Source organism: Apteryx rowi, unplaced genomic scaffold (assembly GCF_003343035.1).
Source record: "Apteryx rowi isolate R43461 unplaced genomic scaffold, aptRow1 scaffold_650, whole genome shotgun sequence".
In the NCBI taxonomy this organism is placed as follows: domain Eukaryota; kingdom Metazoa; phylum Chordata; class Aves; order Apterygiformes; family Apterygidae; genus Apteryx; species Apteryx rowi.
The window spans coordinates 173059-195840 of record NW_020450928.1 but is presented as its reverse complement, the minus strand read 5'-3'; the positions used below and the strand labels follow the sequence as shown (position 1 = coordinate 195840).

General features: G+C 46.1%; 2 protein-coding genes across 3 annotated transcripts in view; both read left to right on the top strand.

Moving 5' to 3' along the window:
* Positions 1-1660, top strand: part of CUNH21orf58 (chromosome unknown C21orf58 homolog) — a 15839-nt gene extending 14179 nt beyond the window's left edge. For both annotated transcript variants that reach the window (XM_026084831.1, XM_026084833.1), the window contains one exon: positions 300-1660. The gene's annotated coding sequence lies outside the window, so the exon portion shown is untranslated. The remainder of the gene's footprint in view (positions 1-299) is intronic.
* On the top strand, positions 1555-22782 carry KMO (kynurenine 3-monooxygenase). The gene is made up of 16 exons (XM_026084830.1): positions 1555-1570; positions 4807-4951; positions 6409-6478; positions 11464-11561; positions 12594-12683; positions 13316-13364; positions 14547-14634; positions 15577-15742; positions 16288-16359; positions 16963-17084; positions 19134-19281; positions 19758-19815; positions 19925-20007; positions 21348-21449; positions 21546-21605; positions 22311-22782. Exons 2-16 carry the CDS (start codon positions 4898-4900, stop codon positions 22476-22478), a joined length of 1428 nt encoding a protein of 475 aa, XP_025940615.1. The 5' UTR covers positions 1555-1570; positions 4807-4897; the 3' UTR covers positions 22479-22782.

The following is a 22782-nucleotide window of genomic DNA, read 5'->3' as shown; positions in this document are numbered from 1 at the left end:
GGGATTGTAAAGGCTAAACATTTCTACCCCTTTCACTTTTGCATGGGTTTGTAATCTGTACAGGTACACACCTCTCAGCTGCTTCCAGCATCAGTGCAATTAGCTGTTGCTTACCTATTCGCAGAAATCAGCAAAGGGAGATCTTGTCAAAGCTTTTAAGCTCGTGTCTTTCCCCCTCTTCAGCTACCTTCCATCATGAATTCTGAGCTCCTACACATCTACACTGTCCTTTTGCAGCTGCAACAAGCGCATGTTCTTGGTTATCACCAAACCCAATAAAGCCATTTTTCTTGTTACAGGTGGCCTGAGTACTGACAGTACGTGTTTCTCTACAAGTGGACCATGGCCTCACTGAGGTCAACTTCCACAGAACAGTTCCTGAATAGTCTGACAGCCTAATGTCTATACAACTGCACATTGCTGGTGCAAGAAGTGAGCAGGAGAAAGACCACAGATCTTCAGATGTACCACGCACCTGTGGTCAGCTCACCAGTTTCAGCTAGTTCGACTGTTTCTTCTCATCTTCCAAGCCCAGAGCAGCAGCGAATGGTCACCACTCTTTCACCCTCTTTCCCAAACCCAAGAAATCCTGTCCCAAAATGTTCTCCAGGCCTGATATCTCACAGTGGCCCCAGGGCATGAAATGAGCTTAACACCAATATTGTTTGAACCGTTACAAATGAGTATGACCTAGCTGCAGGGATAAGAGTCCCCTTCACATGTGATTCAGGAAAATGCGCTTTACAAAGGAGACAGCTGCCCGCCTCCGGAAAGATAATGCAAACAGACCAAAGGATTCCTGAATAAGGTTTTAGTCACCTAAAGTCATCAGCCTAAAGTGTTCTTCTCTCAAGGTTTTTAGTTTTGCTCTGACTAATTACCTGTCTGGGGAATCACAAACTAGAGAAACCAGACAACTGCGAGTTACCTGCATAATAGATGAAAACACTGGCATTGTATTTTCCTGAAAATTAAGACTTTCCCCAAACTCTTTGAGTTGCTTTTACAAGGCTTGTAGTATATGGATAGATAAATCTCAGTGGAGAAGAAAAAGAAAAAATCTGTTTCTATATTTTTTTTTTCTCAGGACTGTTGTTTGATTTAAATGTTTAAAATACGATGCCTGCACCCACATCTAACTGCAGTTCACTACTTCTGCCTCAGGAGGGCTCTGACTCTCAGTCTCGTCTTGTATTTGTAATGCTACCCACGGTTTTCTTCTCAAACACCTATTGGAGACTGATTTAAGCAGTCTGGAATTGTGTATATGTGTTTCATTATTCCACAATCTTTCCTTCATATATTCAGGGTTTAGATTTGGTTAAAAAAATCGGAGGTTATTCCTTGAATATTAATGTCTCTTTCTTCAGTGACATATTATAAATCAAGACCTTTCCCTTCTTTACTTTTCCCACTAACTTTCAGGTGGCAGGCTTTAATCTGAGCTCATGCTATCTTGTTCTTTTTGCCATCTTTTAGAATTCCTTGGAAGACTCAGAGTTTCATTCAAGTGACATCTTTTTCATGGCCTTCAGCAATCATTGTGTTTAATGCAAAAAGATGAACAATGGTTAGTAGCACTTTCTAAGTGTCTTGTCATCTTGTCCGTTTTTTAAACGGGATTTATCTGATGCATCATGAAGGAGTTTATTGATTCAGAATGCTGACATCATCGTTGAAGTATTCCACCAAAATAAAAAAAAAAAAAGAAATCTTTACACTGGTTTTGCCTGATGAAATTTGTGACCAAGTCTGATGAAGAAAACCAGGAGACTTAAATTTTGTTTGGAATGGTTACCCAGAGGAAAAAGTATTACACTGGACATAAATAATCCCCGATTTGTGAAGTTTAGTCTGTTTTACCAAGAACTATTTTCAGTAGCTAAGTTTGGCAGAAATAAGCTGATCTATATCATCTTGGAAGAAAAAAACTTTCAAACTGTAGCAGTGGTCAGAGTCTCCGTTGCATTTGGGGTATTTAGTTCAGGGTAGGTGAGTGATCCCTAAAAATATCCATCTTTGAAAATGCATTTCCAGATCAGAAGTCAGGTGTTTTCAACTGCATTCCCAGAGAGATATTTTATTAACTGAACAAATAAGAGAGGGACTTTCACAAATGGTGTTTTACTTGCTCTCTCTCCCAAATCTTTTTACTGGTTTAGGTAAAATTTTAGCCTGTTAAAACACTGCACATCTCAATGGATATTCTGGTATGGATGGACCTTTCCAGCATTACAGAGATTAAATGGCTGAGCTATAGAGAACGAGGCTCTGCTAATAATGTGATCTGTGGCATTTCAAAGAAATGTTTTCTAACGCAGGCTTACAGGGTTAGGCCTGAAGCTTCTGCAAGGAACATTTAGCTCTTCCTGACCTTTCATTTCTTCTTAGATGGGTCATTAAATTTGAAATAGTCCTTAAATGCTGGACAATCCTGTGAATATTTATTTCAATATTTAATTTTGTTCAGCTCCTGGTCTGTGGAGGCCTTTTTCTTTATTATGTATTGCTGCCCATTGATGAATTGGATGCTCTCCGCACACTATGGTGCCTCCTGCTTCTACAGGAGGACTGTTGCCTGGTCCACCTGCCCCCGGCCTTCGCTCTGCACTGCCTACACCAGGACCAGGTGGGAGGCAGTGGCAGATGGGCATGCCGGCACTGTGTAAGGGAGGAGCGCGCAGCTTGCACTTGAGCTCAGGAACAGCCAAAATGCTGCCTCCCCTGCAGACACTATATAACCTGTGATCCTTTCTTTTCCTCCAGTCCCCCTATCCGCTTCAGTTTCCATGAGTGTCTGTTCTGCCTCTAATAATAACAAGCTCTGCCCTTGACATCCTCTCTACCTGCGTGTTTGGCTCCCTCTAAACACATTGCTTTCCCCCCAGAAAGTATTGAAAGATCACCAAGGTCACAGAATCATGGCTGAGGCTGCTCGTGCAACCCTAATCCAGTCATCCAAGGAAGCAGTATTATCAGATCAACTTTAATTACATGATTCTATACTGTGTTATCCACGGGAGATCATGAATTAATTAGCATATCTTAAAATGTGGTTATTAAATTGGTAAGCCACAGTGCTGGAGTAATCTGTAAAGCCTACAGCACAAATATTCAAAGGGTGCTGTGAGTGAGATTTCCAAATAATAACTGTCACTGCTGGAAGCTAACGCTTTGCTGTCTGTGCTCTGAAAACAATTCATGAATAATTTTACTGCTAATTACCATGTAAAACTTACCTTGCTCTCTGGCTTCCCCTCCTCCACTTTCTATGCCTCTTTATCGTATGCAGGCTTTGTGGGTGGGATGAGAAGAAGTGGGCTTGAGTACCAAAAAGGGCAATTTAGGCTAGGCAGGAAAGCTTCCTAACTGTAAGGATAACAGCACGCTAAAATGGATCATCTGGAGAGAGAATGAAATCTCCATCCTGGGAGGGCTCTTAGAGCAATTTAGACAGGTATATAGGTATCATGTAAATAGAGTTGATCCTGCCTTCAGGCAGACTTTTTAGTTCTGTTTTCTTTGATGTAGACATGTTAGCCGATCAGATAGTATAAATCAGTTCACTGTTATGTAGATCAGGGAAAACTACTGGAGCATCTTCAGTGGTGACTTATTTATATGAAACATCAGGGCCCTGCCCGCACTAATAGGTTTTAATTGTCCTGACCAGCCTCACCTAGGGCCACAGGAGCCCCATTTAAGTTCAGCCCTGGGCCTTTGGTCCTTGCCTGAGCTATGCTATAGGTATCCTTGTCTCCTGCATGGTTGCAGTCATGCCTATGCCTTGCTGTGGAGCTTGTTGGTCCAGACCCCGACCTGTGGACTGACTTTATGGCCTGATCTTGGACCTGCCTTGTCATTATGGACCTGCCTGGTGATCACTGAGCTATGTCTGACCCTGGTTACTTTCACTCGGCCTGATCATGACCTGTAGATTGACTTCCTGTCTCGACCTCAGATCTACCTCAGACGTGTCCAGCAACTCAGACTTTTGGTTGATCCTGGCTGCTCTCCTGAGGCCTGCCTGCTTGGGTGCTGTGTGGTGGGGCCCTGGCTGGTGAGGCCTCTGCCCTGCTGGCTGCAGTGTCCTCCTTGGCTCCCCAAATGTTAGGCAGCAGTCTGCCTGTGCTGCACCTTGATGTGCAGTGGAGAACTGTGCTGTGCTTGTGCAGGTTTCTGGTCTCTCTCCTTCGAGGGAACTCTGTTGCTCTGGGCTGTGTATTGCAGGGTTTGCAGTGAGTGGTGGTTAGTGTACACAACTTATGCATTTTCACTGACTGTTATTGCATGTAGGCAATACATGTAGATACTGCTGGAGTAGTGGAGAACTGAACTTCAACATGGCCTTAATTCTTTTTTTTTTCTTCAGATCATGGACTGTATTTATTCTTGGATAAGAAAGCATATTTGTCCCCTGCTTTAGGACAAGTAGCATTCTAATGCTTATTCCTGAACACCTTGCGTGTGTGAGCACTCAGCAAAAGCCAGGTGGCTGCAATTCCTCCTGCTCAACACAGGCACAGAGGCTGAATTTTATTGGGGTGGGAGGAGAGTGAAGCTTGAAAACTAGAATTTCTTTACAAATTTCAAAAGAGGCCTTATAACAAAGCCTTGTTAAAGAACACTACAGTCATACTAGGGCAAATGAGCAGCTCTTCATGCAAGGCTCAGTGTGGCTAGTGATATTGCCAGGCTGATTCACTGGGGGTCTGAGGTGGAAGTGAAAATTTGATTATTAACTAGGGCAGAAGAAAGAGGGCATGACTCAGCCACCCACTTCCTTTCCTTTCTCCTCCCCTCTAGCAAATGTAGCACATCAGCAAAGTGAGAAGAGGCATCGGTCTCTCCAGGCACAGTAGCAGTAAAAATTTGCTCCTTGGAGGCTGTCACAACAATGAAGCCCAGTGATAAACAGGGGAAGAAAGTCGCCATTGTCGGAGGTGGTCTGGTAGGAAATGCGTTTTGTCTCTCATTTGATTGCATTTGGCAGGGAGTCAGGGCTATGACAGTGTCGCTTGGTTATAGGTTGGGTGAATGCTCAGTTGAGCTGAGCTTAATATGAAGTTTTCTGGAAAGGCAGCTACAGCAATAAAAGTGAGCTTGTCTATGCAGAGAGTAAATGCAGCAGGGACAGGTCAGTGACAGCTGAGGGAAGATATGCAGATGTTTGAAATGCAACCAACTCCTTTGTCTACTTTATCTTTCTCCTTTGTGTTAGGTTTGCTTGCTCATAGCACAGTTCCTTCGCTGCTTTGTTTTGCAAATTAAGGAAAAAATATCTCCTCTCTTGAGTTCAAATCTCAATGCAACCTTTTTTTCTGCCGTGTTTTTCTTAAAATATTCCTCCTTTGCAAGACAAGGTATTATCAAGGAGTTGGTTGAGTTACCACTGTGGGAGGTAGCAAGACTTTTTGTGCAGCTAGGATGCCCTGCTAAGAGAATTGCTCTTTGAGGTAACCTTAGAGACACCACAGGTGTCTGTGGTAGACACTAGTGTAAGTGAAACACRTGTCTGAGCCCAGTACAAGAGCTGCAACACCTTGCCTAGAACGATGCAAGCAAATAAATCCTGCTGCCCGAAGAGTGCTTTTCTCAGGGGAAGGGATTTGGGAAGTGGAATAGTAGTGCCTCAGGTACGCCAAGTTACAGCCCTTGTTTGGGCATTAGGCGCATAGCAGCACAGAGAATCGTTACACCTTTAGAGCTCTGCTCTTTCTGCACAGCCATGCCACACGTTGGGAAAATGCATGTTGGGTTCTGCCCTTTCAAAAAGCATTAAACGGGGCTAGCTGTGAGATCTTCTGGCCCCTTGGCTATTTCTGGTTTTAACCAAGTCACTTGCTAACGTGAAATGCTTTACAGGGACTGCGACTTGGTTACCTTCCTCCTAATGTAGGCCTATAATTACTGGGCTAAGAGAAAATACTGTCCTCTGTCCACTCTTTGGGCACAATTTCCTTCCTTTGCTAGCTGCAGAGTGGACTGACTTTAAAAGACAGCATGGAGTATCAAAACACCTAATTCTCTCTTTGGACTTTTTATTTGGCCATTGGCTTCTTAGTCCCCATGCTGCTGGAACAGAGTCCTGAAATAAAGAATCTGTAGTTCCTGTTCTGACATGGATTAACGGTGAAAATTAGAAATTCAGTGAGGTGGAATATAGTGAAAACAGTGGCATACACTTAAATAACAAGCAGGGCATATGTATGCTGTTCTTTTTAAGGTAATATTTTGCTTTTGTACAGATAGGTCAGTCTAGCTTTTTGGAGTCAGTTTGCAAGGAAATGCTGCAGCACCCTGGATTCTAACAAGGAAGATAAACGTAATCCACAGAAGAGTAGGGAGCTTGCATGTACACAGAGAATTGTTCTGTACCCATGAAAATCCCTGGTCCTTCTCTTGTAGGTGGGTGCATTAAATGCCTGTTTCTTTGCCAGACGAGGTTTCCATGTTGATGTCTATGAAGCCAGAGAAGGTAAATCCAGCCTATTATTGCTTTATTAATAGGTTGGTGTCTCTTTACTTATAGCAATTCCTGAAAAAAGCAAAAATGGAACTGCATGAGCACACTGGAACCAGAAAAAGAAAAAAAAATCCTAAAGTGTTGTTTTTAGGATATTCTTTTAACTCTTTCTTTTAGCTTCTGTGCGGAGGGGGAAGCATTTATTTGAAATATGCTGTTTTGTGTGGATAGAACCTACAGTTCAGTTACTAAATCAATCCTCTTTAAATATTGCTTTAAATCCTCACCTTTGAAAGTTGGTCTCTATGTTAAGAATTATAGGTTGGTGCTATTGACCCAAGCTGAGTCAGAAACTTGAGCAATCGCTTTTGGTGTATTAGGGCTGTTGTCTATTAGGATTAAAAGCACTGACTTGACTTATAACCACTGTAATCGGTGGGAAGGAAGGCATGCTGGCAGCAAGAGTGGAAATGACTTCAGCCGGAAGAGCTGTCCTGCATTCTGTGATTAGATGTCACGAATCCACACTGAGTAAGTGGGTTGACCTTGCCTTCTGGTGAGGCTAGCGGCAAAGGCTATCACTGGAAGAAGGCTACAACTTCAGAAACCATTATGAAGGAAGTGGAAAGACTTGTGTAAGTGTGACAGCCTCACTGTTTTAAAAGAGTATTGGCACGGAGTGGAGTATTTCCATTTCTCAGAGCAATCTTCCCTGGCACACAGAAGTGTGTGATCACCAGCAGGGCTGTCTGCCTTGGTAGAAACATGGCAGTGTTTGTATTTCTTAGTCAGATGATGTCTAAGGATCTGAAAGATCACAATTCAAGTTCAGAAACTCAGGTAGTACATTGAATAGTCCATGCTCATCAGCAGCACCCTGCAGAGTGCTGTGCTCTCTGCACGGAGCTGGTGCACTGCTGTAGTGGTGTCTGTAGTGGCAAAAGTACCCCTCAGTAATGGATGTTTGCAGGACCAAGATCTTAGGCTGTCAGAGGAGATTCATTCTTGTTCAGGTTATTCCTTCATGTTCTTCGTTGCAGCTTGTCTCTGTGGGTCCACAAGTGATGTATGGAAGAAGCTGAAGGTGATAGAATAGGCACTTAGACATGGGGGAAACAGCGGGTAGCACTTGCCTCTCTGCTCTGAGCTCCAGCTGTAGCAGAAGGAGGACTTTGCAAATGGAAATTGTAGTGAGTACTAGGGGAGTGTGCAGCAGCGTGACACAACCCAGGGCCCTTTATTTCCTTGTGGGTGTGTGGACACCCCATCATTCCTCTGAAGTGTCCCAGACAAAGAGCTCAGCTGGATGAGCAGTTGCCCTGACTTCCAAGGGAGTTGTCAGGAAAGTTAGCATGGATGTGCAGCTTGTACTTCCCATGGCAGAGAATTAGTCACATCCATTCTGAGGCTGGTTGTAGGACTAACACGTCCTTCAAACTATCAGCCTGCTTAGCCACCACCATTGCTTAGCTTCAGTAGAGGGCTACTGAGATGATTAAGGGACTGGAGCATCTCTCATATGAGGAAAGGCTGAGAGAGCTGGGACTGTTCAACCTGAAGAAGAGAAGACTGAGAGGGAATCTTATCAATGTGTATAAGTATCTGAAGGGAGGGTGTCAAGAGGATGGGGCCAGACTCTTGTCAGTGGTGCCCAGCAATAGGATGAGAGGCAACAGGCACAGACTGAAACACAGGAAGTTCCATCTGAACATGAGGAAAAACTTTATTGTGAGGGTGACAGAACACTGGAACAGGTTGCCCAGAGAGATTGTGGAATCTCCTTCCTTTGAGATGTTCAAAAGCCATCTGGACGCAATCCTGGGCAATGTGCTTTAGGTGACCCTGCTTGAGCAGGGGGTTTGGCCTAGATGATCTCCAGAGGTCCCTTCCAACATCAACCGTTCTGTGATTCAGTAACTTATGCCACCACACTGCTCTTCTCCCAGTCTTCCTCAAAAAGTGGCCCTGTTTAACTGGGACCATAAAGGAAGATTGGGAGCAACAGTAGCAAACCACTTTTTTAATCCACTGTTAAGTAGCATAGGGTCTTCAGATAGCTTCTCACCTCCCTGGAGAGATGGAGAGCACTTTCAGGAAGCCTCTAGCTCTGCAACAGAGATAGTTGAGCCCAGGTGCTGGCTAAAAGGGAGAAAAATTGTTTGTTTCCAGTATCAGCTCAGAGAAATAAAGCCTGGACAGAGATGACTGGTGAAAATGGGAGATGAAAATGATAATACAAAGGGTGAAACTCAACTCAGATGAATGTAAACTGAGGCACATGGGAAGAAGAATCCAACCTTACATATAAAACGCAGGTTCTGTCACAACTGTTACTGCTCAGGAAGACATTGGGATGGGCAGTTCTGTGAAACTGTTGCCAGCTGCACAAATCCCAGATGTGCCCATCCTGAATTCTGGGCACAGTTCTGGGTCCCTCTTTCCCTCTTTGCAGAAAGGATGGGTTACAGCTGGAGAAAGTTCAGGGAAAGGAAATGAGGGTGATCAAAGGTGCAGAATGGCTTTCTTATGAGGAATAACTAGTCAAGCTGGGACTCTTCAGTCCAGAAAAAAAAGCACATGAAGCAGGATATGGTAAAGATTTGTATAATCAGATGTTTGCAGTTCCTTCTAGCAGAAGCGGTAGCAGGCCTCAAGTGAAGAAAGTAGGTTGCAGATTCAAAACAAAAGGAAATGGTTCTTCTTATGTTAACTGTTAAACTCTTTGCTGTAGGATGTTGTAGATGCTAAAGGTTACAAGGGTTTAGAAAGCCTCTGGATAAATTAATTGAAGACAAGTCCACCCAGCTGTCATTGCAAGGATAACACTTCTCCCTCCTGGAGTCCTAGCCTGCAAATGTTTTTGAGGCTGGAAGAGTATTATGAGGAAGCAGCACTACATGCCAGTCATGTTCTACTGTTCTTGAAACACTAAATGTTGCCACTGCCAGAGACAGGATCTTAGCCTCCGTAGATCTGTGGTTTGTCACAGTATAGCTGTTCTTGCGTGAATTTTGAGTCGGATGAATTTTGCTGCTCAGTTGTTGAGTTTGGCCCCATTGCTTTCACTGAAATGTAACCCATCTTGAAAATTACTGGGACAAGGCTCTGTGCAATAAATACATCCTTTTGGCTAGACAGTAAGGCAAATCTGAATAAATTCATTTGAAAGAGGAACATGTCAGTGCTTAAACATTTCTATCAGAATTTTAACAGCAACCAAGAATGTGACCTGGCAGTTTCCCGGAAAGTATGAGTTTGTGATGCTCAGCAGAGGATGAGAAGTTTGCAGGCATAAATTATTCAACTGTCTTTGTTCAGAGGGGGAAACGGCTCTTACTGACAACATGTCCTATGGCACTTGTGCAACTGTCATGATCTAGCAGTCCCTTCACAGCCCTCAGCAGCAGCTGTTTCTTTGAGACTAGGAAAGGCACTGAGGAAGTGGTTGTCTGTGGTAATTTTCCTCCCCAATTGCTCAGCTGCATTCCCAACAGCTCAATGTGCCTTCTAGCATCTGCCACCTTTGCTGGATGGAGGACATAGGAGGCAGCATCTTTCACAAGGCAAGGACATCTCTGAGCCAAGTCCTCTGCTGTCTCCTAATCTCGCCTCTGCCCTTCGTTACCAGGACCCTTCAATGTCTCTTCTCTCTCTCTTGCTTTAGGATTCCTTTTTTCAGATCTACGGACAAAGTTCTCCCCTGGGCATGTACTACAGAGAGGTTGTATTTGGATCCCAGTGTGCTGGAGCCACATGCGTAGTCTCCTGGCACCTCAGAACGCTTCAACTACTGTCTCTGGCTACTGTTTTGCTGGCATATGTCGCTAATATGGACTCTCTATCCAGTGCCTCTTCATGGAAGTGAAACCTGGTATCCCACACTCCCTGCAGGCCCTCCAGAGCTCCAGCTGGCTCAAGCATGTCCTTCCCAGTGCTGCCATTTGTGGACACTTTTGTTAACAGTTCGTATTGGGAGAGACAGGGACATAAAAGCAGATTGTTATGGGTAGGATTTCTAACACACTCTTTTCTTTGCGCAGCAAGAGAAATATACAGGTCCAGAAGAGAAGTTCTTCGTACCATCTTCTTAGTACAGTCTCCTTCATTTCCTGCTCTGCTTTGAATGGGGGAAGTTTTTTTCCTTAATAGGGAATTAGAAAACATTAGTGTCTCTAAAAACATAYAGATATTCACTTAGAGACTGTAGGTTTCTCTCTGGCATCTCTGCATTGTATATCACGCCAAGCAAGACTTGCGCCATGCACCTGCCTTCCAGGAGGCCTAAAGACAGCACAGTTTTTCACTGTCTCCCTCAGCTTTCATAGCGTAGCTTTGATAAGAGTGGAGTGTAGATACAGTGACCATGCTAAATGCAGTGTAAGAAAGAATGCTGTTTTTAGATAACACTGTTCAAAACCTACACATTAACAACATCACTGAGCCTTGGGGAAACCTGTGGAGGTTGTGCATTGCAGGCTTTTGAGAGATGACAACAGAAGGGCGGGTGATTCTCTGCTGGAGCCGTCATACAGGTAGCACCACTGTAAATCAGTAAATGGTGCAGGTGCTGTTCAGGATCTGCTTCCACCTCTGCTGCAGCTACACCATGGGATTGACTGGTGGTACTCTGCTTCACACCAGGCCCATGAAAGAAAGAAGAGAGCATATGTAACCTCTGAAATTATTACCTTCATAGTCAGGCCCCAGCAGGCAGAGTTATTCTTCTCCTAGCTGCTCTGCTCCTGGTCCAACAGCTATGTCTAGCCTTTGCAGGGTGGGTATGAGAAGCTCTGTTTCTTCAGTGTCGGAGCTACAATTGTAGTCCAACAAGGTTGTGCGTTCAGTCACTGACTTTCCTCTGGAGCTGCCGTGACTGCAGACCTCAGCCTGGCCTGGTGTCACTGGAGGTTTCAGGAGACGCAGTCCAGCCTGGGCTCTGGCCTGAACAGGAGGTTTTGGCATTCATGTAACTCACTCCCCTTTCTCTTCCTGTGCAGATATCCGGGTCGCCAGTTTTGCCCGTGGCAGAAGCATTAACTTAGCGCTCTCCCACAGAGGACGCCAGGCCCTCAAAACTGTGGGGATGGAAGACCAGGTACCCTCCTCCTTTCCAGTTAAGAATCTGTTAACTTAGGATGGTGACAGATGGGCGCTCTCTCTTCTGCTCCCTAAGCACCGAGGTGTCACTGCAGGGGTAGGTCTGCTTTCATGAGGGCTGAGGTAAACCTCTCCTGCTGCATGCCAGCAGCCTGGCTCTCCACTGCCTTGTGGCATAGGGCTGGTTCCCCTGCCCTAGGGCCTGGAACCCTGATCCCCAAGTAGCTGGGGCTCTGCTGAGGCCTGCAGACTTCGTGACAGAGTGTGCTTGCTGATCATGGCGTCCCCTGTGAGACCACCAGACTAATAGCTTCTTCTGTTGTTTACCTCTCCTCTGTGCTCTTTTCCCTCCTGGAGGGGGAAGGCAAACATGGCAGAAGTCAGTGGAATCACAAAAGAGCTGGAGTGCCAGCAGGAAGTGACAGAGAGAAGCTGATTTCACCTCCAAAATGCCTAGATTTGTATTTTCTCATAAATCCTCAAGCTTTGGGCCTGCCCTTTTCACTGCCTTCATCAATGAACTCTGGACTGGTGCCTGGGTGTGCCACGATTTCTCTGTGCTACGTGGCTCAGAGCCCAGCCTCTTCTCCAGAGTGCTCAATACCATTTAAAATCCAGATGTTCACACTGATGTGATCTTTAAGCCTGGCCCCTGGGTCCGCGTAGAGAAGGAACCCAGGTTTTGACAGCTCATATCCCAGCACCAAGATGTAATTTGGCTCTGATTTCCCCCTGCTCCTATACCCTGGGGTTTTTCCTTTCAGTCCAAAAATCACACCCCTGATTTTTGTGAGAATGAGCTTGTAAATTATCTCACTAAAATGCAGTGACTTTGTGTCCATAAACTTTGCCTTAGTAACTTTGCTAGCGACACAAAAACATATGAGCACAGAGCATCCCATTTTGCTGGTTCTGGCTCTGTTTGTCACACTGGATATGGTGTTTGGGGGGAATGATCTTAGTGGTTTGTGTCCTGGCCTTTAGCAACTCAGTTGCCAAAAGATTGAAGCTTGTTCACTTTCAATTTTAGATTGTGTCCAAAGGCATTCCTATGCGGGCAAGGAGGATACATACACCTACAGGGAAAAAGTATTCAATCCCCTATGGGAAGAAGAACCAGGTACTGGTGTCCTCCTGTCATTCCTGAGGTACTTCTAAGAGCAGGGGATCTTTGAACTTGTTTACAACTGTGTGTGTTGGATAGCAGTTGCCCACAGAACAGGGATTAAAGTGCATCCACAAAGACTGAGGTAACAGCATTTCAGAAAGAAATTCAGTTACCCCCATCTCAGGATTTACTGCTACTTCCCTGTCCTGAGAAAATAGATGGTATTCATTTTATGCATCATCAGATCTGCAAGCCTTTGGCTGATGTGGCTGCTCATGCCTCCAGACAAGGTTTTCTTTTTTTATTTTTATTTTTGGCAAACATAAAGCGCACAGATTTTGATTCCCATAACTCTTCACAAAGCCTGCCTCAAGAGTACAATCATTGCAATACAGTTGGGTCATCTTGTTTCAATTACCTTCCTCTTCTCTCCCCCCATTTCATAGTAAGCAGATCACTGCTGGAAAATGTATCCAACCTGGTGGTCACAGTCTTAGAAAAGATGCTGTGGGAAGGGAGAGGATTGAAGTACATGTCCCAGTTTCAGTGGGGCTGTTACTGGAGCTCTTTCAGGAGGTTGTTCTTCTCATATGTTTGTGCAAAACAGTCTTCAGAAACACTTCCTAAACGCTTTGTTTTTGCAGTATATTCTCTCTGTGGACAGAGCAAACCTAAACAGAGAGCTTTTAACAGGTAAGTTTCCAGATCTCTGTGAATACTCGTACTCCCTTTTCACTGAGAACTTAGGGTTTGTCCTGAGAATGAAAGAAGTAGAAGTTTGCTTTAAGAACCCATTTTAAACACTGTTAATCCAAGAATCAAATGCCTGACAGTCTTTCTGTTCATGGAAGTGAAAACAACAGATATGAAACGAAATACAAGCAAGGGGCTGTCTTTTGAGGTTAGGGAGGTAAAGATTTGGTGAGGTTGTTTCTTCTGTTGTTAATTATGTGCTCTGCATAGGAGTGAGGTGTATAGGAACAATAAGCCATCTTCTGAGTGTGTGAGGTGCTAGTTGAACAGTTTACTGAGTTTGGACTCGCCTGATGAATTCAGTAAGAAAAACATTACTCCTTTTACCTTTGTGGTTAGCCAAAACACAGTGTCTGGGAGTTTTTTTTAATTTATATGAGAAACTGCTGTCTTTGATGCAGTCCTCTCTGTTTACAAAAATGTGAAAGTCCTGTTTCCCTGAACGCGTGCTTTCCTCAGAGTTGTGCTAACCAAAGTTTCTGCAGCCACATCTGGTGCTTCTTTGCTATCTTCTCTTTCTCCCTCTGTGCTGTTTTTCTGCTGCTTTTCTTATACAAAAATATATTAAAACAACTCCCAGTGATGCCTTTCTGCATACACAGAAATTCCTGAGCAGCTTTCGTTGTGTTTGCCCCTCAACTGGAGGGCCCTGTTGTTTCAGTTCCCTGAACCCTTACAAGAGTTTGTTATTCAGAATCATTTGAGCTAAAGAAGGAAAGATATCTCCTCAGCTTCTCCACGGTCTGTGGCATTTTCTGCAACTCGTGATAGTATTATTTGAGTAGAAATTGCAGCATGTAGCAAAATGTGAAATCCGTGCAGTCAAGGCCAAATTTCCCCAAATTTCCCATTGACCACAGATGCTGCTTTCAGTCCTGAAGTACAGTGGTAGTGATGATGGAGACAGCTGAATATTCATGTCATTATGGGGAAGAAAGCACTCTTGTAGAATTTATTGCACTTTATAAATAATTTTTACCAGCTTTAACAAAATATAGCTCTAGTTCATGCTGCCCCCCTCCTACTATTTCTCTAATAGTAAAAGTCCTTGTAATTTAGGGATCCCATGGAAATATTTTGGATCAGTACAATTCTCTGTTTTCTTGTCTTTTCTTTTCACAGCTGCAGAGAAGTACTCCAATGCTAAACTGTACTTTGGACACAAACTCCTGGAGTGCAATGCAGAGTTAGGGACATTAACCATAAAAAGGTAATCCCTATACAAGCCTGGGATAAAGTACTGTTCTCAGTTACTTTTTGCTTAATAATTCATAAAAGCTCAAACAATTGAGCAATGTCAGTTTAAAACTAGTGTTATTCCTGAGTGGACACAACTTGGCGTCCGCTTTGGGAGGTGGAGATGTCAAAGCAGGGTTCACAGGGAGGTTGAAAATGCTTAAGCAACTCCCTAACCTCTCAGTGGACCGACATTAAGCTAGATACACATATTTGCTGATCTGTGCAGGGAATAAGTGTGCTTGTCTTTGCAGCGTAGGTTTTCAGGCTCTGGCAGGGACAGATTACTCTTTAGAGAGAGCAGGTGATGACCTTGTTGCATAGTTGCGTTAAGTTCTGATTATGCTCCCATCTCAGTTTAACAAAACCAGCCTGCTGAGTCTCTAAGGTGTGTGTCCTCTTAGGAAACTTAAATGGCCATTTTTTGAAACTATCAAATCATTCTAACCAGCGCTGGGATGTTGTATCAAACCCAACAGAGCTCAGAAACTCCACATTTTTGTCATTAGTGCAGACTTGTGTGTGACAGGCTTTGGAAAGGTTAGTTTCTTAATTTGAAGTCTTGGGATCAGCTTTGTAGGACCCTCAGGGTCCTGGGAGGCTACCTGCAAATACAGGCTCTGTGAAATAACAACATTATACCAACAGTGTTTGTTACATGTTTGGATATATATGGTCAACTTTTTGACAGCCTTTGACAGTCTACAGAATAATTATTTTTTTGTGACACTGGTCTTCCTAGTTAGTGAAAACCAGTCTCCCCATACCCTAAAAGATTAAAAATGCTGCAGGTCATCCAGTCTTTTTTGCAGCAGAATTACAAAAAAACAAATCCACTGTACTCAATGCTGGACTGGTATGCTGACCTGGCCTAGCGTTTATGGCAGGATTATTCCAATGGACTCTTGCTTCTCAGTTCTGACCAGCTGCCCATGGAAGTCACTTATGATCTCATTGTGGGATGCGATGGAGCCTTCTCAACCGTCAGAAAGCAGTTCATGAGGCAAACGCGCTTTAACTACAGTCATGAGTACATTCCTCATGGCTATATGGAGCTGACCATCCCCCCCAAGGATGGAGATGTAAGTGTGTCTGTCCCAGGGGTTGCCACAGCCGCCTTAGGTGTGACACCTCATTCTTGTTTCGTGATGGCTCTGCTAGAGCAGCTCTAGAGAACTCATTTCTCATGTGAGGCTCAGCCCCAGCCTCCCAAGAGATTAAAGCTATACAGTGAGAAAGCAAGCATCTCTCTCTCCCAGTGGTGGGGCCAATGTTTCAGATCAGGCTGCAGAATTCCCTGATACTAAAGGGCCTGCCCCAGGCTGGTGAGGGTTAACTCTAGCTCTGAGAGCTCAAGGAGATATGGGAATATGTCTGTGGGGACATCAGTGATGACAAACCAGCCTGTTTTCCATACTCTTTCCTCCTGCCATGTGTCTCACTGAAGCATCAGGTGCTTTCCCACTGCAGAGGGGCCCTGTGATCATCATTGCATCCTCTTTATGGTGTAAGAGGATGGGAACTGGTGAGCTGATACAGAAGGAAACCAGTGGATGGTCTGGGGAAGCTGAGCAGAGCTGGTCAGGGGCACTAAGTGATTATTTTTTTGTTGTTTTTTTCCTTTCAGTTTGCCATGGAACCAAACTACCTCCATATCTGGCCAAGAAACACCTTCATGATGATTGCACTGCCTAACATGGTAATAGTTCATGGCCACGCTCCCTTGGGGCATGGGATGGGGCTTGTGGAGATGAACTGGCTGCAGTGGCAAATACAGCATGAGCTGGGGGCCAGGAGGGATCACRTCTGCTTGAGGAGTATTCCCAGACTGGAATTCCAGCCTTTGCTAGGCATTTGACAGCCTGTGGATGGGTGCAGTGCAGTGCCCCAAGAACTGGCACTGATCCACTGAGCTAGACAGGTATCTGGGCAGCTTCTGTCCTCCTTTACCCGTTCACCCTCACCCACAAGAGCCCACCAGAAAACCGGTGCTCTACAGCTGAATGATACAAATCAGATGCAAGAGTGTCAGAGTGATACGCCAAGCCCACTTGCTAGCAAGTCACATGCTGCTTTTCTCTGCTTTCCCCCCACTCCTTTTTTCATGCCTTCAGCTTGGTGCTGTCTAGCATGTATAAACACGTCATAGGAAATGGGGCTGCTGGGTGTTTGTTCCCCTCTGCGTGAGCYGGTCGCTGTGATTCCTGGATGACTGACAGACTGGGCACTGTACTGTTGATCCAGGCATCAGATGTTCTCTGTGGCCTCTTGGTTCTTTCTAAGTGTCCTCTCTGACTGGCAGGACAAGTCCTTCACCTGCACTCTCTTCATGCCCTTTGAAGAATTTGAGAAGCTCACAACTGGCGAGCAAGTACTGGATTTCTTCCAGACCTACTTTCCAGATTCGATTCCCCTCATTGGAGAGTAAGTGTTCTCATCTCTTTTTCTTGCTGATCAACACAACACCATAAAAGGCAGGGGATGTGTCCATACAGGCCAGGGGGTTACAAACACTCCCTTGAGCTTCCTGGTGAAGCTCCATAGCCTGTAGGTCTAAAAGAGGTGGGGAGTGAACAGACTGCCTGCGTTGTTTCTTCACTGGAATAATGAGCTTGTGATATGGCAGGGACTGGCCCTGTCCCCTGAGTGTGCAGATGATGTGTGAGTGGTGCCTTGCACAAAAGCTAACAGGCCAGACCTTCTGCTGCTCTGTGGTCCCYCTCTTCCTCAGACAGGGCAAGGTGGCTGGGTAGTGGCTGGCAGACCCCTGCTGCCTCCAGGAACAACATTTTTAGACTTGCAACTCTTAACCTGGCGCTGGAGAGGAGCCAGAAGAGCATGTCCCATGCTTTAAGGTGCTGTCAGCTGGGCCAATGTATCATGAGAATATAGTGGCAATCAGTGATCCAGAGCTAGAAGAGAAGTATCCTGGGATACGTATCCTCTCCCAGTGTGTGTGGTCCTCTGTTCACACTGCAGAGCTTTAAGAGGAGGCAGACCATCCCCAGTGAAGCTTGGGAACTTCAGGGTGTTGAGGGATACTCTCTATGAAGTTTCAAAAACTTACCAACAAAGCTGTTTTTAAACTCAAGGGATGCTATATGGATTAGTTGTTCATGAGCTGCGTTTTTCTGATGACAGAGTCGGGTGGGTAAAATGACTCCACTAAAGCTGAGTAAAAGGTTGTGTGTTGAAAACAGCAGCACAAAGGCAGTCCTGCCGTTCAGATAGTTGGGCAAAATGTTGAGATTTTGACAAACTGAGAAAAGCTGGGCTAGCAGGTATCATGCTTGGCAAAACAAAACAAAACACTGGGCTGACTAAACAAAGTCTGGCACTTATCGACTGCAGGGCTAAAATAAATATTGGGTTTGTGAGGTATAAGAGCAGGTGGTTCCCAGCAGTGTGCTACTCCCTGTGCAGTGGGGGCCCTGGTTGGCTCTCGCTGCTGGGCAAACAGCACAAGGGCAGCAGCATGGAGCCGGTGCTCTGCCCTTGGGTGCAGCACATCCCGCTCCTCCTGAGTTTCCTGACGGCAGTGAGGACCGGGACCAGCGTTTCCAGCCCAAGTCCAGATGGCGGTTTCTCTGTTCAGTGTGTCCTCATTCCCCTGCAAAGAAGGAAGCTCCACAGCTGCTGGAGCTCCACCCAGTGTTATTAATACTTCTGCTCTGTAACATAGCTATTATGAGCTTTCTTCAGCTGATATTAAGCTGTATTAAATAGCTTCCTTTTCTCTTAAGTAGTCTGTAACATGGGCCTTCCATATAAATTTAGGAACTTAGATATCCTCTGGATATATCCTTCCTACAGTGACAACATCCACAGGTGTTTCACAGTAAGAGGACTGATGTCATTGAAGCTCTTGCTTGTGGGCAAGTTGTGTGTGCAGAGCTTAACCTGTAGACAAAATATTTGGTCCATTTGAAGTCCAACATTCATGCATGTGCACATGCACGCACTGTGTGAGTATCTGACAGAGCATTTAAAGAGCTACTGAAGTCCTGTTCCCAGAGAACCTTTAAGCACATGCTTGATCCTCATTAGACCCAGGTTTTTGAGCAGATGTGGCATTTGCTGAATGGAGATGGTTGTGCTTACACAGCCCCATCTTTCGCTGTAATCCTGAGGTAGGAGTGAAGAGTACACAGTGTTAGTAGGATCCTGATCAAGACTGGTCTGAGTGTATTGTGGTGTGTTTGTGGGAAGCAAAGCTGTCTGCTTTTATGAAATCACATCACACCACATACCTATTTCATCCTTGCTTAGCTCATAGTGTGAAGTTAAAGAAATAGATGTTCCGGCTTCCACATTTTTTAACACCACAAATATCCCAATGAGTAGGTGTGGTTTTTGCATCCAAGGCTGACTGAATGCCAGTGACCCTGGCTTTCTGAGCTTGAACACAGCATGATTTGTTCTTATTGCCTCTTGTGGTACCATCAAGTGAAGTATCTGTTGTTTTGCCTGAAGGCGAGAGCTGAAGCGTGATTACTTTTTGCTGCCAGCCCAGGCCATGATATCTGTGAAGTGTTCTTCCTACCACATTGCTTCCCGGTGTGTGTTGATGGGAGATGCTGCGCATGCTGTTGTGCCCTTCTATGGGCAAGGCATGAATGCGGTAAGTTCATGGTCTTCCCTGGGCTGCGTCTGCCGGGTCTTCACTCTTCTCATCCAGAAATGCCTGGTTTTAGAGTGTAACTACATAGCATTTGAGGGCTGGCTTGTCCCATGGTCTGGCGTCCTGTGGGTTTGGCGGGTGTTGAATTCCGCCCAACTATCTGTCAGTTAACCCGGAGATCCAGCTGTGCTCTCTGGGGAGCAGAGGACAGGGTGGTGCTGCCTGCTCACGAGGCAGGGACTTGCCTGGGAGGATGATCCAGCAGGGGAGCCCCAGGCTGTAGAGAAAGGCAAATCCCTACCATTTTTCTACAATATCCTTGGTGATGTGGCCTGCAGGAAGAATCCTGCTCTAAAATACAGTGGTCAGTGTGATCCTGCACATGTGAATAGGTTGTGCTTGCTAAGCATCCATGAGGGTATTTATTGTGAACACAAGATTCCTGCTGTTTACCTACCCTCCAATTTTTCCCACAGGGCTTTGAGGATTGTTTGGTTTTTGATGAGTTAATGGACCAGTTCCACAATGACCTTGGTGAGTGAGACCGCAGGGACAGGAGTGAGAGCAGAGTAGGAGTCCTCTGCTGTTCAGAGCAGACTGGCAACCCTGTGGACCTAACTGTGATGCTGCTTCCTTTTCCCAGGTATTTGCCTTCCCGAGTTCTCCAGGCTGAGGGTGCCAGACGACCATGCGATCTCAGATTTAGCCATGTACAATTATGTAGAGGTAGGCGAGCAATGCACAGACTCTGCCGGTGATGGGGTCTGTGCATGCAGTGACGCACTGCCTTGTTAGTCAAGGAATCTGCACTTGGGCAGAGAGAAGGAAGAGCAGAGCAGCTGAATCCTCCCAGTGCTGCCAGTCGTACTGTGCGAAGGAGTTTTCTGTGTGTGCGTGTTTCCTTATAGTTCTGTGTTGGGGATGCTCTGCCTCTCTACGGAGACCTGAGTACTTGGGCAAAAGGAGATTTGTCAGCTAAGAGATGGCTTTGGATGCCACTCTCCTGCTCACTAATGCATGTGCATATCACAGAATCACAGAATCACAGAATCGCTGAGTTTGGAAGGGACCTCTGGAGATCATCTAGTCCAACCCCCCTGCTCAAGCAGGGTCACCTAGAGCACATTGCACAGGATTGCATCCAGGCGCGTTTTGAATATCTCCAGAGAAGGAGACTCCACCACCTCTCGGGGCAACCTGTTCCAGTGCTCTGTCACCCTCACAGTGAAAAAGTTTTTCCTCATGTTAAGATGGAAGTGTCTGTGTTTCAGTTTGTGCCCATTGCCTCGCGTCCTGTCGCTCGGCACCACTGAAAAGAGTCTGGTCCCATCCTCTCGACACCCTCCCTTCAGATACTTGTACACGTATATCATCATGCAGTGATGGCAGGGCAGGTGTGGGCACCCTTTTCCCTGATCTTGGTTTCCCAGAACCTTTGCTGAAATGAGGAGGGAAACCATGGTAGAGGAGGCTGAGCCCAGACCCAGTTCTCCATTTGAGTGGTGAAGAGCAGGGTTGGGGGGAGCACTGTGGAGGCAGAGCAGGAGCACTTGTCTGGAAGCTGAAACAGGTTCCTGGGTCTTGGCAGGACTGAGAGCATGACCGCATTAGCCTCTCTTTGCTCCCCTGATGGGACGCCTGCCGGGGCACCAAGTAGCCTGTAATGCTCTGTAGGCTGTGGCAAGGATCTGGGCAGGAGCTCTGGTGAGGCCAAGGCCGTTCACTGCTTCTTCTCAGCGTTCACACGCAGGATGGCTCCTTCACACTGGCTTACCAGAGTTAACTGATTTCAGATATTCCCTTAGACCTTCTAAGAAGGGGAGTGATGCACTCAGCAGACTGCCCTGTGCTGCATGTCATGGTTCACTCACTGTTTGCTGCCGCAATTGGCAGTCCTCACACTAATGTAATTTAGCCTAAGAGCTTTTGAACGACCCTAGGGCTGGGGAGGTTCTGCTCCCTGTAGCATTACTGCCTGTGATAGTGAGAGCGCTGGGGAAAGCTAGCGAGGAGCAGGGATGTCTTCCAAGAGACCTTGTAAACCAGTGATTGTTGGTCTGTTGCAGATGCGAGAGCACGTGAATTCAATGTGGTTCATTTTCCGAAAGCACATAGACAACTTCCTCCACACCCTCATGCCTTCCACCATCGTCCCGCTATAYACCATGGTAAGGCCAGCTCCTCTGTCCCTGCTTCCCTGACCTCCTGCCGTGAGTTGTTCCAGCTTGCTCTGAGATAGTGACCTGCTGCTGCTATCTATTCAGGTCACATTCACCAGAATTCGCTACCATGAAGCATTGCAGCGCTGGAAGTGGCAGAAAAAGGTTAGTCAGAGCTGGTGTCCATCCTCTCTGTGCCAGGAGCCTCGTGAGCTCTGTGTCCTGTGTGCTAGCACTGCTCAGTTGCGAGGATGAGAGTTTTGATTGTGGGATGTTGCCAGGTGGATGCTAAGCAGGGATTAAGGGTCCCCAGCTGTTTGAGAGCAGCCCAGAGGGCTCCACACTGCATGCAGGGTAACACACTTTCCCTGCATGTGTTTCACACCCCCTCACTTGTAGCTGGTGCAGGGAGCTCCCTGCTTTCGGAGCTGCTCCTTTACCGTGCATCGTTGGTACGGCTGGTGTTGTCCTGACACTGTGCTGGGCCAGGGCTGCTATTTCAATTGGCGTCAGGTAGAGGAGTGYTGTGGGGCTGTTCGGGTGGGAGGTTTCCCCAGTCATTCTGCCCTAGGACTTGTTTGCAGTAGGGGCAGAAGGCCACGCAGTATAAAAGCAGTGGGAGGTGACCTGTTTTTAGCTCCCCATGCTATGTGCAGCTGTGTGGCAGCTCTTGGTCCTGTTTGGGAAGGAGGAATGGAGGTCTGGAGCCTTCCTCCTGTGCCCACAGGCTCTGCGAGAGCTGGTTGCAGGCCCTGAGTGCTGGCAAGGAGCCACGTATGCTTGCTTCAAGCGACTTGCACATGTCTCACTTGGTGCCACAGGGTAGGAGCAAACTTCTGACAACACCTGGATTTCTTCTTACACTTGCAGGTAATTAATCGAGGGCTCTTTGTCATGGGGGCARCAGGACTGGGTGGCATGTACCTGCTAATAAAGCGGCTGGCACGGGATACTGACTTCTCCGTGGAAAACCTGTGGGGCTGGTCCTATTATCTCAAGAATATTGGAACATTTTCCTTCAACACACAAGTGGCTTAAATGTAAGGGGAGCTCCTACATGAAATAAAGTGACAGCATGGGCTGTTGGCTCAGTTCAGTGATGTTGTTTCTCTTGGGACATGACCTGGGAATTCCTGTAAGCCCACCTTCTCCTCCTCTCCCTCTGAGAAGTGGCAGTCCCTCTCTGTCTCCCTTGGTAAGAGGAGTTAGTCAGGGGCACAGAGTGCCAAGACAGCCTATGCAGGACCCAATATTTTCCACTGATTGCAGCAGCCTTGCTTCTTGAAGTGATGTTGCACATCACAAGCTGGGCAAGTGATTTGTGTTCAGTAACAGGGGGAAG